The sequence below is a fragment of the Pollachius pollachius genome, assembly GCF_949987615.1.
Source record: "Pollachius pollachius genome assembly, chromosome: 1".
In the NCBI taxonomy this organism is placed as follows: domain Eukaryota; kingdom Metazoa; phylum Chordata; class Actinopteri; order Gadiformes; family Gadidae; genus Pollachius; species Pollachius pollachius.
Window position 1 is genome coordinate 19,256,979 of NC_136934.1, and position 16,430 is coordinate 19,273,408.

At 46.0% G+C, this 16,430-nt stretch overlaps 1 protein-coding gene across 3 annotated transcripts in view; it reads left to right on the top strand.

Moving 5' to 3' along the window:
- The first annotated feature begins 235 nt into the window (after positions 1–235).
- The window catches only part of gapvd1 (GTPase activating protein and VPS9 domains 1), a 31,089-nt gene continuing 14,894 nt past the window's right edge, over positions 236–16,430 (top strand). For 2 of the 3 annotated variants that reach the window (XM_079732288.1, XM_079732290.1), the window contains exons 1-11: positions 236–355; positions 4,970–5,188; positions 6,735–7,008; positions 8,043–8,615; positions 8,709–8,792; positions 8,873–9,010; positions 9,592–9,784; positions 13,541–13,698; positions 14,163–14,292; positions 15,441–15,566; positions 15,779–15,952. In XM_079732288.1, coding sequence (XP_079588414.1) covers positions 5,004–5,188; positions 6,735–7,008; positions 8,043–8,615; positions 8,709–8,792; positions 8,873–9,010; positions 9,592–9,784; positions 13,541–13,698; positions 14,163–14,292; positions 15,441–15,566; positions 15,779–15,952 — 2,035 coding nt within the window. In that variant the 5' untranslated portion in view covers positions 236–355; positions 4,970–5,003. The remainder of the gene's footprint in view (positions 356–4,969; positions 5,189–6,734; positions 7,009–8,042; positions 8,616–8,708; positions 8,793–8,872; positions 9,011–9,591; positions 9,785–13,540; positions 13,699–14,162; positions 14,293–15,440; positions 15,567–15,778; positions 15,953–16,430) is intronic. The other variant, XM_079732289.1, reaches the window with a different exon arrangement.

Here is a 16,430-nt window from a genome sequence, read left to right on the forward strand (position 1 = left end):
AGACTCTTGTCATCCAACATGTGGGTCTCTAAATGTCAAGTCTCTCAAAAAACATCATAGACACACATTTAACACGGTCAAAATTTCTTGAACTAAATGCATTGCACAATCTGAACTTGATAGTAAAAACTGGAGCCTCTGTGTCACTCTTAGAGAAAGACCTATAACCACCAAAAAGCAGAATCCTCATCGGGGTATATGGTCCGTGCGCATGCGCGTTGCGCAGGTCTCCTCGTGATGATGACAGCGGATGACAGCCAGAGTTCCAGTCGGTTGGCCTGATAACTCCTCCGGGACCGAGTAAACAGCGCTCTGTGGATACATCGCAAGGTCCTACCACACCTTAACGAACCAGGTATGGGGCTGAATCCGCGGGTTAACAATCAGGGAGGATGATTTTGTTAATGAACCGCGGGCTCACGGAGCTAAGCTAGTGGAGCTATCGTGTCTTGTTTTGGCTAGCGTCTGTTAGCGAGCCTCGGCTGGGTTCAGGTTAGCCTGGTGTGTTTCAGGTTAGCATGGTTGGTTTCAGGTGAGCCCCTACACGGATCGAGTCCCTCCGACTCAGTCCTCACCGTGTTCCCGGGTCTTTCCGAGTCCCAGATCCACATCCAGTTGCAGGGCGTCGGGTCTGTTGGGCGGTTTGATCTGATATCCTCCAGAATGCTTGCAAGCTCCGCGTTAGCTCGAAGCTAAAGACGAGCTCAGCTGACGTTGTGTTCACCTTCCTCTCCTTTAAGGGACTAAACTCGAAATGGCATCTTGAATTAAGACATTTGGAAAAAGGTACTCAGAGCAGAAAATTAGAGAAAATACGCAGATTGTTTTGGTGTCTTCGTGTTGTTGACATTGGATTAATTTAATTTCAGGATACGAGCAGTAACTTGTCGTTTCCTCAGTAAGTTGTGGAAATCTTTGTTTCTACAAGATTAGTTACTGAGCAGTCCTACAAGTAGGTCTGTTTACACTCTCATCGTGGAGTCGGCGTTAAGCTGCTGTCAGTGACAACATGGTGGACCTCTGATTGTGTTGTTCAGCCCTGGTCTCCAACATGGTACAAACACCTAGTGTTGGCTGTGGGTCCTATTTTTTTATTTTACAATCCTGGACTTTGTTTTAGGCTCTGAATCATTTAGAGACCCTGATGGACTAAGTAATTTTACTAACTACTCTTTCTGTTATTCTTTAAATAGACTTTGCTGCTTTTTGTGGTCCATCTAAGTGCCATCTCCTTTAGCTGATCATCCTGCTGTGTGTGAGGATGAATTCAGAAACTGAGAAGCATCAATAGTTTATATTTATTCATGGGTGATTTCTGTTTCACAATGTGTTAAATATATGACTGTGGTCAGATTAACATCTGAAAACAATGTCTTCCACAAGATAACATCAGAGGGGATTACGATTTAGCCCCATGTTACCAGTTGTGTTAACCAAGACCAGTCTAAGGCCCCCAAAACATATCGCAAGCCTCACTACTTTAAAACAACGTTCTGGCCGTGGACATCCCAGTGAGGCAGTCCGCCCACATACTGGTTGCATAATAAACTCCAGGCTTCTACTAATATTGGCAGCTATATTAAGCTATTCTAAGCTCTGTTTTGTATTGATTTTTCTAGATTGACAAAGACAATTTAAACATTGTCAAAAGAATCCTTCCATTACTAAGATGAAAAAACCAATGCAAACACTTAGTGTTTGCATTGGTTTTAGCAAATAGCCAAGTTCATGGATACAATCATACAGTCCTACGACAAGCGTTGATGTATAGTTAAACTCCAACAATCATTTGAGACAGCTGTTTATTTCAACCTGCTGATAACATAGTAGAATCACTGCATTCAGTGCAGCATTAGCTTTAAATAATGCTAGGTGGGAATTTCTCTATCCTTGAAAGACCCCTTACATTCCCTTCTTATGGCAGAGTCCATTAACATCCATATTTTATAATGTTGTGTGCAGTATGCTGGCAGATGCTGTTTTTCATGATGATAGGGAGCAGTATAGCGTAGTGACTTGGGTGTTTGACTCGCAAGCAGGAGGTACTTAGTACCTCTATCCTTAATGTACCAGTAAGCATACTTGCCCAACCCTCCGACCTGCACTGAAAAGGTAGTTAGGATAAAAGTAAAACAACTAAATAATGAAATAGTTTCCATACTTCACATTAAAATTGTGAATGTTTTCTCTTCAGCATATGCTATTGGCCCAATTTGTCCTCATGGTCTAATCTGGGCTGTGATTTGTTTTGTATTATCTCATTTCTGTATTCTGACCTGTGTTATAGAGCTATCACCACTACTTTTCCATGCCAAGGTTTGGTTTAGCTTATTTTCTCTTCTGCTTTAGAGTTCCTCTAATAGTCCTCCTGGGACAGACACGCTGTCTGACAACACAACAAGGTTTTCTATTTTAGGAGGCACCTGAAAGTTTTTGGACACCAAAACGTCCTTTATATGTCTGTCCGTCAATTTATTGATTGGATATGGAACAGCCACTGATTGTAGACGGTTGAGCATGTATACACAACTGTTATACAAACATTCTCATCTTGAAAGTAACCTTGATACACAATCCATTAAACAAACGTATACATGTATCAAATCTGTAAAGACCTATTCCATTTCTCATGCATATCAACTGTGATGCTGTGCTTGTTGAGCACTTGTCTGCCCAATTGCAGTCTCTGAGTCCCAACTCCTTGGTCTAGTTTGCTGGTCTTGCATAGCAGCCAACCACAAAGAGTCCTTTTTTGTTTCTCATTCTCTGGGGAATCATTGAAATTTCATGCGTTCAATCACGTTTTATGTCATTGCTGTGTCTGTTTTGTGAAAGAAAGAACGTGATTTGCATAATCTAGCGTGTTCAAAGCTTGGTCGAAAAGATTCTTTAGGAACGGAGGCCTTTGGCATTGTTGACATGTCAGAGGGGCCACTAAAGCATGCTGAGTGTACAGCTTTCTGTATGTTGTAAGTGTGAGCTGGATCTGCCAGGAATCTTGAACAGGAAACTAGACATTTTCCTATTTGCCCCTGTGAATTCTTAAACTTAAATAGTACTATAGTTTATTTAAAGATTTATTTTAGCATTTTCATGCTCTATTATACAGTGAGATATAGAGGAAGGTATGGGCGATAAAGGGGAGGACATGCAGCATATGACCACGGCTTACCTGGGTCGCTGCGTTCAGGACTGAGCCTATATGTGACGTTCAACCCCGTGAGCCACCTATAGTCTATGAGGGATTTAACGGTATGAAAATTTAACCTCACGGTTATTGTGACCAAAATTATCCCGGTTTTCGGTATTATCGCAGTATTTTTAAAAGTGTGTTCAATATGTTCAGAAAGCACTGATAGGCCTACGCAAACTGAAATAGTTTAAAAAAAGTGTAACAGTGTTTATTATATTTATTTATTTATATATTATATTATCAAAAGTGCAACTTTTAACATCAAAGGAACAAGGGTTAAGCATGTAAACATCCTATCTGTCATGAACATTTACAGTAGTGCAGGTTTAATCCAAATATTCAAGACATAAAGAACAATATGTAAACAAATCAAAGAAACACCACTTGTCTTATTATATACTTATTTTCTTTTATTAAAATGTAAAACTGTACGCATGAACACTGTACAAGTAAACGGAGATGAGTCATGAGATTGAACGTATTGTTGCCTTTAGCAGAAACTTTTTTCTTGCACGTTTTGCAGACAGGATAACTGTCTTCAATCAACTGTCCCTCGGCCTTCTTATAATACCCAAAATATGCCCATACTTCAGACTTAGTCCTCAGAGGGATGGGCAACGATCGTCGAATAGTCGAATAGTCGGAGTCACGTAGAAAATTTAATAATAAAAGTGACTATCGTTATTTATTACACGGCTCTTCTCAATGCTGTTGAACGCTCCGTTCACTTGCATGGGCCTTCACAACTTGGGATATAATGACCGCTGTCAAGGAAAGTGGATTTATTTTTTCTTCTGTCGTATCACTCCGCAAGTAGTCCGGTAACAACCCCAGCGTCCTCGGTTGCTAAGCATTTTTTTGGCCATAGTTTCCATATGCTATAGACGTGTCTAGTTCACCATCATGCCAGCTGTGTTCAGAAAAATAAATAGCGATCTGTTTCCGGCGCATGTAGGCCTATCTGCCTAGACCCACGTTGAAATAATTTCGACGTTGAATGTTGATGGCGCAGTTGTTGAACTAAACAGATTGATTTCATACAAATCATAAAAGCCTCTCCCTGTGTCATTGTGCGTGCGTTTATACGAGTTGCATCCATGCGTGCGTGCGGGGTTCTTGATTGACCGATTTTCGAATATTATTTGTATACTTCTCAGCGAATATTGAATAGTATGTTTGCCAGAAATGCACATCCTTGATAGATGTCTTGAGCGCTGTCATCTCCTTCCGCCATGATTCCAACTGCAAGAAAATTAAAAACATTATGTTGTAGGCTACAGAGTGCGCCTGCGCGGCAACTTCAGGAGACTTGGATGAAGCGCTTGGAAGGATTTAAGCACACGGTTTCCACACCGCGGGCGCGGTTATCAACCGAGATATAATAATTTGACAATCATTTTATTTGAAATGAAAACGGTAATTTTTTATTGACAACATTTTTATCTGGGTTTACAGTTACACCGGTAACCGTTACATCCCTATGTAACGGTTAGTCTATTAAAGACCGTTACATCCCTATTTCTATTAAAGAAAAACTTTTCTTTTACTATTGACACCAAGATTATTATTTTTTTTAACATTTAAACTGCTATTTCTGAACCTCGTAGTGCTTTTGCTTCTTGCTACAAGAGATTATTTTCATCCTATAAATAATAAAAGGGAAACTTTGTTTTGCTTGAAGTTGTTGGTTACCATTGGTGCTCCCAGTACTGCTGTTCCCCCTAGCCTTCCACATGACTCATCTAACCAACCTCCTCCGTCCCTCCCTGGCTCCAGCTCCTAGCCTCTGTGCCCACCTGAGCCTGGGAAGATGGTGAAGCCAGACATCCACACGCTGGCCCACCACCTTAAGCAGGAGCGGCTGTACGTGGCCTCTGAGAAGCAGCTGATCCAGCGGCTGAATGGGGACGTGCTGAAAACGGCCGAGCGGCTGTACCGTGCTGCATGGATCGCCAAGCAGCAGAGGATCAACCTGGACCGCCTCATCCTCACCAGGTGGGCTTCACTTCCTCCCTCAATAACAGAGGGCGATCCACGGGGCTGAAGATCAATTTAAGAGGGTCATCAGCTTATTGGTGACTAAAGTTGATTCAATGGAGTCTTTGTTTAAATGGTTAAGAATTGATCATGGTGGGATACTATTTGATTTGATTAAATAAAGATTAACTAGTTCATAATTAATTACAAATATTTTTTAGGTGGATAGATGAAGAGACCAAGGGCACATGCAGATTTGTTTTCCTGTCATAACAGACACACACACGTTAAATCAATGCCATTCCTTACATAGTTAGCCTGGCTCTCATTTTGGCGTTTTCTACGGAACTGATACTGGTACAGGCCAGAAGAATAGGTATCGGTGTATCTGCCGAGAACAAAGAGTGGTTAAACACAAACTTTTTATTTTCAACTTCCCTTATATGCAAACACCACTCTGATGCGTCATTTTTATCTCTGATCAATGCTGTCAATTGTTGAATCAGATTTGACATTACCGTACAGTAACGTTTAGTATCGTTGTTTTCATACATTGTTGTGTCGTTCCATAATTCAGTCTAACAGGAGGCCGTGGCTTTTGTTTGTCTGGAAACATAGAAGGTGGTCAAAAGATAGAGTTTCAGGCTTTCACAAATTGCCATAGAACAAACCTGTTTGGTAGCAAGTTAAACTGGGACACCCGAATGACCTAAAAGGGTAAGTGCTGGTTTGATTGAGATTGAACCAGCACAGGTCTGACGGCCACACTTCACACTTGAATTTGAACTCTGTGGCCGGACCTTCCTGGTAAGACAAATGGCCTGACATAGCGCCAGGTGGAAGAGTAGCCCTTATTGAGGAGGCAAGCACTCGCTGTACGCATTACATCACTGATTGCAGTTTGGGTTCCTGTGGAGAGAGGGGTATGGGTCAGAGAACACAGCCAGCACTGGTGGGAACAAATGGCTGTTGGAGGGACATCACTGTGTAAAGTATTGGTAGTAGGCTGACTAAGCATACCAAGCATACTGGGAGAATCCTGGCGGGCTCTCTATTTGCATGGGGTGTGGTTTTAATGACTTTGCCAGCAGTCCGCCCACATTGGGACCAGATTGTTTTCCACACCTATCCATTCATCAGTATACAAGCCTGACTTAATTGGGATGTTGGCTAGCTTATCGGATCACAACGTGATGAACATCCGATTTGGGATAGTGCAGTCTGGACATCAACTGCGTCCTGGCCTAATCTGAGGATTTAAGACGCATCGAAAGCATAACTGAGTCCTTTTATTGCTACATATGAAACAATGGTATTGGTTTCGGCATCTTGGTGGCCCCTACGCATACTGGCTCATGGCTGTTGTTACTCAGCTGGTTCTAGTTGCACAACAAACTGCAGAGTCTGGGTAGCCCTTGGATCCCGTAATATCCTGCACCACTGTGGCCTTTTTAACCACCGTTTACCAGCCTTGGCTAGCATTAGAAAGCATCTCTGTCAAGACCTCCTGCCAAGCGCTCCACAGAGCCTGCCGCACCGCTGATCAAAGGCCTTGCTTTCACAGCGCCGAGGCCTCACCCTCCGAATGCTGTCAGCACGCCAAGGTGCTGGAGGACACGCAGTTTGTGGACGGCTACAAGACGCTGGGCTTCCAGGAGAGCATCTACGGAGAGTTCCTGGCCAGGCTGAGGGAGAACCCCCGGCTGGTGGCGTCCTGCCTGGTGGCCGGACTCGGAGAGAGACAGAACCAGGATCACAGCCAGGGGGTCGTCCACACCGTCTTCACCTCCCTCTATGGCAACTGCATCATGCAGGAGGACGAGAGCTACCTGCTGCAGGTCAGAGGCCCTAACCGTGTCTGGTGCCAGCAATTAAAAACAATCCAATTAGGACAAAAGTATATTGATTCACCTATTGTGGTGAACATGTTTTTTTCTGGGTACATTTTTAATCTTACCAAGTTGCTTGTGAAATTATGTATGTCAAACATTATTTAATGATATCTGTCGATCCATGAAAATAAACTTCCCAAAGTCTTGCCGCACACAAAAGCGAAGGAGCGGTGTGCATACAAACAAAGTCAATGCAAAAACGCCAATGGATGCAAATATTTGCCAGCCATGCCGGCGGCGTGAAAGACTCGATTGATATGGCACGAACCACGAGGTTAAGTGGATTTCGTTCAAGAAAACTTTGCCATTCGCGCAAGAAGCTTTTGGTATGAACGCATTTTTTCTAAACCAGCTAGCTTAGGGAACCCCCACAATTGATAAGCTAAATAATTAAACCCCAGCTTTGCTCTTTGTCGTACCATTAAAAAAAAAAAGTAGAGAAACAGAAGTAGAGATGTTCCGATAGAGTTTTTTCCTTCCCGTTACCGATTCCTGAACTTGAGGTTCGGCCAATGCCGAGTATATACCGAGAAAGCATCTAGCATTGTAGCTACTAATAGCACCTGTTCTTATTCTATTTTAATGGCGGCAATGTTAATGTTGGTTGGTTCACTTATGGTCGGCAAAATATTTTTTACATTTATCTATTAATCTATACTTCTAATAATACATTTGTGTTCTTGTAGTTAAGCGTGAGCATCCATGTTTTTCCGACTTCGTAGCTCGAACGCACGTAGGTTGGAGACCATTAACGAATGCAGCATAACAACGTTCTTTGCCTGTGTAGTAAAGGAGCTAGTCAAGACACGCCCACTCTCTGATACCCGATATTTTATATTAGGCAGTATCAGAGGAATTTCCGATACTGGTATTGTCATCGGAACAGCTCTAATCTAAAGCACAACTCAGTATATGCCGTCTTCCCAGACTCAGTCGGGCGGTGCGTGACGGTGTCTCTCCTCCTCTCCGCGTCCCCCAAGGTGCTACGCTACCTGGTGGAGTTCGAGCTGAAGGAGAGCGACAACCCGCGGCGGCTGCTGCGGCGCGGCAACTGTGCCTTCAGCGTGCTCTTCAAGCTCTTCTCCGAGGGCCTGTTCTCCGCCAAGCTCTTCCTCACCGCCACGCTCCACGAGCCCATCATGCAGCTGCTGGTGGAAGACGAGGACCACCTGGAGACGGACCCGGCCAAGGTGACGGAGCGCCTCACGCCCGCCCAGCAGGAGCGCTTCGGGGAGAAGGGCTCGCAGGGCTACCGGCAGCGGGTGCAGGCGGCGGTGGACGCGAACGAGGCCAAGCTGGTGGCGCTGGTCAACAAGTTCATCGGCTACCTGAAGCAGAACACCTACTGCTTCCCGCACAGCCTGCGCTGGATCGTGTCGCAGATGTACAAGACGCTGTCGTGCGTGGAGCGGCTGGAGGTGGGCGAGGTGCGCACCATGTGCACGGACCTGCTGCTCACCTGCTTCATCTGCCCGGCCATCGTCAACCCCGAGCAGTACGGCATCATCTCGGACGCGCCCATCAACGAAGTGGCCCGCTTCAACCTCATGCAGGTGAGGGTCGTGGCTTGGAGGGTCCTTGTGGCATTGCAGTACGGTGGAACAATGTAAAACCCTGTTGTTTATGTGATCTTTATCGTTCTACAGGTAGGACAACTTTTGCAACAACTGGCGATGGCCGACGATGACGGAGACCCCAGGAGAAAGAGCAGCTTGTCCAAATTTGACAAGGTAAGACCTTCACTGCCGATACTTGCGTGAGTGTGTGTGTGTGTGTGTGTTATTATAAAACCGTTCTATGTTTGTCTCAGCAGAGTTGCGTAGCTGCCTTCCTGGATGTGGTGATTGGTGGGAGAGCAGCGGAGACCCCGCCCATGTCCTCGATGAACCTATTGGAGGGCCTGAGCAGGACGGTGTTCTACATGACTCATGGTCAGCTGCTGACCATGGTGAGCTGCGGATCCAACCGCTCACTAGTGATGAGCCAAGGACCACTAAGTGCCACTGTTTGTTTGTACTAAACAATGGTATGAGTAGCTGTGCAATGGCAGGCTTACTGTACACCGTAGTGTATTTTGGAACGGTGACGGTTTAGATGCTAGTGCTGACAAGCTCCAAACCCAACCGTCAGGTTTTCTCAGGATGATGAAATCATTTTATTTGATTAGGACCCGTCATGCGGCCCTGTTGAAACATTATAATTACCAATCGAATGACGTTGGTTCACAACCAGGGTCCAAACTAAATGGTAAATGGAATGCATTCATACAGCACTTTTCTAACCAGTGGCCACTCAAAGCGCTTTATTGCCTAGCATTCACCCATTCATGCACGCATTCACATACCTACCTGGTGTCAACCACGCAAGGCGACAGCCAGCTCGTTGGGACCGGTTAGGGTTAGGTGTTTAGGAACAACTCGGCACTCAGTGAGGGGCTCGAACTAGCAGCCTTCCGGTTCGCGGGCGGCCCGCTCTGCCTCCTGCCCCGACGGGTTGAGCTCACGGTGGGTTCTGTCCCCGGCCTCGCAGGTGGACTTTGTGCGCAGCGTGACGGCGGGGGACCAGCTGAGGGAGGAGGATCACGCCCTCCTGGAGACGCTGGTGGCCACCGTGCCCTTGTCCCGCACCGTGAAGAGCAACAGCCTGGAGATCACACCCTCCAACACGCCCCAGCTGTCCCCGGCCACCACCCCCGCCAACAAGAAGAACCGACTGCCCATAGGTACGGTGGTGTGGCGCTGCACTGCGAAGGGGGAACTGGGCAGCTCGTGACTCGGAGCGCAGTTCCCATCTCTGAGTTCCAGTGCGGTTGAAAATGAAAAGCTAGGTTCGGTCGCAGGAGTGGAGGATGTAGAGTAAATGTTTATGTTCCATCACAACTGATAATGAAACCATGCGTTTGTGATTCTTCTAATTGTAACTAATTGCAGGAAATCGCTATATAATCTATCGAATAATATTATAACTCCCTCGTAGCACAAGTCGAACACAAGTGTTTTTCTTTCTACTGGTTGTTTGAAGGCATCTCTGAAAATTCACCGTGAAAACTAAACACAGCATTGACAGGAAAATATAGAAACCATGTTGGCATAAAACATTAGCATGAACGGCATGCGGATTGACTAAATAAAAAAATTGCCATACCTCGTTGGCTGCATGAAACAAAAGAGAGAATAGTCTTAGAGTTCTCCTCATAACGCACGCATCACTCAAATCACGTCGTTAACCTGCACATGCCTTTCACCGCAGCAAACACGATGTCCCTGCTTGCTTTCTGCTCCAGAGCCATAGTCATGAGAGAGCAGCCCAACGAAGCTGGAACTCAACTTCAGAATAACAGCACTGTGACCCTCACTAAATCAAATAATATACAAGAACACACTTGCATGACCTCCCAACTATTACATTGTCAGAAAAAGACAAAATACGATGTATAAAACCAAGCATGTCTTACACAAAATGTAGTGCTTGACAGCATAAAACACAAACTGCCCTGCTGTGTTTACATAACACAGAGCTACAGGTTTGAGCTCAGGTTTGAGCCGTTGGCAGCTGGGCAGTCATTGAACAGTTCTCTTGGTACTCTGAAGCTGTATCTTCACACTTTCTCCTGACGGCAGCAGTACTATTCACCAGACCTGATGCCTCCTGGCCTCAATCTGCCCCTCTAAATCATTGAAATCATGAAATCATCTCTGAATCATTGGTGTCTGGCCGCCATGCAAACAGATGTGCAAAAGATTCCTGACATTGGTGTTGAAAGGGCTACTCGTACCATATTTTAAGTCATCCCCCCCCCCCCCCCCCCCAGCAGTAGCATTAAAAACCAGAAGTGGTACCTAGAGTTACCTCAATGCATTTCAATGCATTTCCTCTAATGAGAGAGGAGGTAAACAAGCGGATGGCGAGCGAATGCCACTTGTTTCATAGGAAGGTAATGAGCTCCCGCTCAGCTTGTTATGCAGACAATTAGCACGGCCCAGACCAGAGCTCAATTACAGAAATGACAACCAATTAAATTGCCAAATATAAATGAACTAATTTTAATTGGAATAGATGGAAAGATGCATAGCCTTCATTAACATCAGCTAGACTAATGATACCGTAAGCAACCGCCCTCCGTCCCCAGTCCCCCTCCGTCCCCCTCCTCGATTAGCGGAGCAACACCTCTCCATTCAAAGAGAACAGAGAGGTGTTTTTACCTGGAGCATGACTTGTGTGGCTGCAGTGCAGCGTTGCATGTGGGTTATCGTTTGCTCCCTCTCTTTAACCTTCAACCCGCCCTTCTTTTCTGCCTGTGCTGCCAATGACCAGGACAACACTTTGCCGCCGCTATCATTTCCTGGGACCCCAGCACCGCCGCACTCGCTGCCCACATTCCATTAGTCAGCCCTTTTGGTGCGTAGCCTCCCCCCACAGCACCTAGGGCTGGGCAGGTCTAAACTGTTTGTGTCTGTGTTTTTATCAACAATAACACTAACCCCATGGCTAACTCCACCCTAACCCCACCCTAACCTCATGCCCTGTGCTGCAGTGACCCCACATCGCCACACGTAGCTTGGCAGCCCTGTCACCGCGCCACGCTTGCTGTAGCCGCGATGCTCCTCCCGCCGCAGCAACTTCCCATTAGAGGTTAAATGTGACTTGAGTTTTAGTATTTTGTTTTTTGCAGGGGGCTTATTGCTTCTTTCTGTCTCTATTTTCCGTTCTGCTTCCTCCTCACCCAGCGGGATGTGGCTATTCATTCCCAGGTACAACGAGAGAATGTGTAGGTTCATCTTTCATTTAGCTCTCGTGCCCAGTGTAGTTGACGAATAGGATGCGGTAGTGGTTCTGTGATTGTGTGGAGTGCTGCTTAGATGGCATGATTAGCTTACGAAAGCACTTGAAAGCCACACGCTGACTGTGTTTTCTTCAGAGGCTTGTGGTAATGTGAACATAACGCTGTAGTTCAAAAACAGTATTTTTTTTCAAAATCTTTACTTTAAAGGGAACCCAAAGTCTTTTATTTTTCACTTGAATTAATGGTAATGGTGATATCTCTTCTTGTATGATCTTCAACAAAGTAGTCTATGCCATTTTGTCACCGTTTTGAAAACGGGTCAAACCGTATGTTGTTGCCGGTCTCTGCCAACCAGACCTAGTTGCGTTCTTTCGATGATGTCAAAATGCCTTTTCTCAAACAATCAAGTCAAAAAGCACAGACGGAGTGATAATAAATTGTGAATGGTATGTTTGTTTGGTCGTTCATATCTTAGTGGTTGGTCAAAGATGATCCCAACAGACTCTCTTCATTGCAAATCAGGTCATACCGTGTTCATCAAAGTTAGCTCCTCTTTTAGCCAAGCCATGTATTTATAACTTTGGCGAGGTGGAGGGGCTGGGGAGGGTGACACGCTGTTTTGCTAATTCTGGGACGTAGTGAGTGGTTTGTGCGATCGAAGTCTATATTAAACCTGCCCTTGAAGAATACTCTGTTGCTATAAAAGCCGTTTGAGACAGAGTGGCGCAGACAAATCCAAACGGGCCCGTATTTATAAAGCACACAGAGCATCAGGAACAGCTGCGTCACAAATAATTGGCCTGAACTGCCTCTGAGCTGTCACTCTAATGGCATAGATGTCTTTTGTGGTGCATCGTCCTTCGCTGTGCTCCGCTTGCACTCCTGACCCCTTCAGATGCCTTGCAGCAGGTCACTCGCTGTGACAATAATTACAGTCTTTTGGCTGTTAGCAATTGATTTGTGTCCTCCCTGCATCGTAAAGCAAGATGCATTTTTGGCCTTTTATGTATAATTTCCAGCATTGAATAGTCCGGCGGTGGTTGTTTGATAAGATCAGAGTTGTATTTTATATTTGTGTTTTACATAGCATGTTAATGCATTCATATAATTCAGTAGAGATGACAGTGTTGGGGTCTTCCCTCCTCTAATGAGGCTCTGTCCAAAAGGTTATGTTGATTCTAATGCGATAGAGAAAGTCTGCAGGGATTCATGATCATGAACCAGTATAGCCAGTAAAAAGGGTTTCATTCTTTGTTGTGACTGCTGATCCCTGGGCTGCCAGATCTGTTTATATTAACAGAGATCTGGGCCAAGTCAGGGAAAGTCGTATTGTCCTGTTTTAATTGCAAACAATGGGCTTTGGGATCAGTGTTATTGAGTTGATAGACATGTATATTTTTATATATGAAACGGCCATGTCCGGGAATGCTTGTGTGTTCGTGTGTTATCAAAGATCAGTCTTGGTGCTTTGGATTCTAACTTTCATTCAGAGATGTCCATCTTGCCTCCACTGTGTTCTTTGACATTACCATGCAAACGTGCAGGCCTAAGTCCTGTCCAGGTGATTCTGCTGTTCACATTCCAGCTGTTGTCCGCGTCAAACCACCAAGTGTCTGCGTCAAACCATCTCCGTTGACCACCCTCTGAGCTCCAGTACCCTCAAAGTAAACCTTTCTCCCCGGTGCCTTTCCCCAGCCACGGCCCGGAGCCGCAGTCGTACCAACATCGCCCAGGAGGGGGAGACAGAGGCCAGCTCCCAGGAGTCTGTACAGGAAGTGATGCCAGAGGAGGTGTTGGTGATCTCACTGAGCACGGGGCCCCAGACGGTCCCCGGGATGATGTCAGAGAATGAGGTAATGGGATATGAATCAAAGCACTCTAGCTTCTAGCAGGGCGAGTTTAACGTGTCAAAGTACCATAAAGACTGCTTTTATTCAGTCAAGGGTAGAATGAGACCGTACATTTATAGAGATTTGATTTTATGAGGCCTTGCGGTTGCTTTGATGACAATCGAATAAAGAACTAACTGGACTATAACTGTGACCTCTTGCATTAAGCTGTACATACTCATTTTTTTATTGGATGGTTGATCCCTGTTCTCTCTTTCTCGCTTTGCTTCTCTCTTGTGCTTGCTTTCTTTCTGCTCCTTTTTTCGCTCTGCTATTTTTTTTTCTTCTCTCTTTTCACTCTCCTCTCGTTTCTTTTTTCTGTCCTCTTTTGTTCTCTCTCTTCTCCCCTCACTCCTTCCCTCTCTCCTGCCCCCCTCTCTCCTGCTCTCTCACTCTCTCTCTCTCTCTCTCGCCCTTTCTCTCTCCAGGTGCTGAACCTGCAGATGACAGACGGGCCCCAGGGCGACGCCCAGGCAGACGACACCAAGCAGCACGGCAAGCCGGACAAGACGCTGCGCTTCTCCCTCTGCAGCGACAACCTGGAGGGCACCTCCGAAGGTGGGCTGATCTCCCGCTCCTATCGGGGAGTCCATTACATCTACATTCAGGGCGCTGAGCAGATGCTTTTTTCCAAAGCCACTTACAATAAGTACATTTGTCAGTAGAAGGAGAAAAAATATGTCGCACAGTTAGGCTGTTCATAGAACCAAATGCCAAGCACTAACAATGCCGGTTAATCCGTTCCCCGTATATAACAAAGATAACTAGGATAAGATGCTACACAAAGTACTATTTTGACTTTACTTTAAAGGTCCCATGGCAACAATCCCTTTCTTCTCCATGTCTTGGTTCATGTGCTTCAGGGAGCCAAAGCCAAAATTCCTTTCCCCCAATTCCTTCTCAAACATGGTTGAGATAACCCCCACTACAGGTCTCTAGTCGGGTTCTCCGACGTCTCTGGTTCTTCCACTTCTACATCAATCTGAAGTAGACTGAAATGCGTGCTGCCGGCTGCCTGCTGCCGGCTGCCCGCTGCTGGGCATTGGTGCCTCGTGGCGGTGGTGCCTCGTGGCGGCGGGCGGCGGGGCTCAACGATGGATGATCGTTGAGATACCAGAGACATCAAAGAACCGACGTGTTATGCACCATAACACCAACAGCAGAACAGTTATCCAAATAACAAAGAAGTGTACAACACTTGTGTTACAGTGTGTGTAATCACACACATACACACATATGTGGCGCTCGCAAGGTCGTAGCTCATTGTCTCATTGGCGGGCCAAATTGTCTGGGTGGGCAAGGTAGAGAAAGGGGAGGCAGCTTGGCCCCTTATGACGACATATGGGGCCACATTCAAAATCAGCGCGCTTGAGCTTCCATTTTTTTCAAAGGCGAGCAGGATACATAGTGCTCGTTTTACACCAAACGCAAGTTTAAGTCACTGGAGGAACGTAGGCAGGCTAGGGGAACTTATATTAATGTGAGAAAACCTCATAAAGTGAGATTTTCATGCCATGGGACCTTTAACCTCAAGGACATACAACATACAGTAAGTGCATACATTAAGTGCCAGGAAGTACAAGATACATTAAGTGCATAAGAAGGGTGGGATCCATCGATGTCGTCACGGGTCGGCGGCGCGGGCACATGGCGGGTTGGGTCCGCGCCGGCCGTGGCGTGGGGGCTGATCTGTGTTCTGACTGCAGGTCCGTCCAACCGCTCCAACTCGGTGTCGTCCCTGGACCTGGAGGGGGAGTCGGTGTCAGAGCTGGGCGCCGGGCCGTCGGGCAGCAACGGGGTGGAGGCCCTGCAGCTGCTGGAGCATGAACAGGGTGTGTGTGTGTGGGCGTAGACGGGTGGAGTGTGAGTGTGAGTGTGAGTGTGAGTGTGAGTGTGAGTGTGAGTGTGAGTGTGAGTGCGTGTGCGTGTGTGAGTGTGAGTGAGTGTCTGGAGAATAAGATGTTTTTTTTCATACACACGCCTTTTCCACTTAAGAAAAGCATAATTAATAATGCTTTTTCTCTCGGGCCCGCGTCTCCCGTAGCAACGACTCAGGACAATCTGGACGATAAGCTGCGCAAGTTTGAGATCCGCGACATGATGGGTCTGACGGACGACCGAGACATCTCAGAGACAGTCAGCGAGACCTGGAGCACGGACGTGCTGGGCAGCGACTTCGACCCCAACATGGATGAGGACCGCCTGCAGGAGATCGCAGGTGAATACGTGATGATCATTGTTGTCCTGCAGTACATTTCAAATGTTCTGGGTGAAATACTGCCATCTTGTGGTGTGGAGATGTAATGGCATCAGTAATGAAAGCAGTCTTCCTCTTAGTCTCTCTCTCGCTCTAATTTATACTGTCACCAATGCTTTTGAATTCAACAATGGGCAAATGCAATGAACACAAATCCATCAGCCCTCTCAACTTATTTAAATGTTGCTCTGCACTCAGAATTCAGAATCATCACAGTGCCTTAACACAGCCGTTTTAGACAGTGGATTCTAGCTGCGTCTCAGTCTCTTTATCTGAGTATGGTGTGTAATCACATAACCGTAACCTACAAGCTTACTTCTTTTGGAGAATGAAGAGATGTAGTTATGGGAGCTGCTAAACAGCCAATTTGAACAGAATGGATGTCCATTGCTCGCCAAATTGGCCACTCTTGGAATGCCCTTACCCGGCGAGAGGTGAT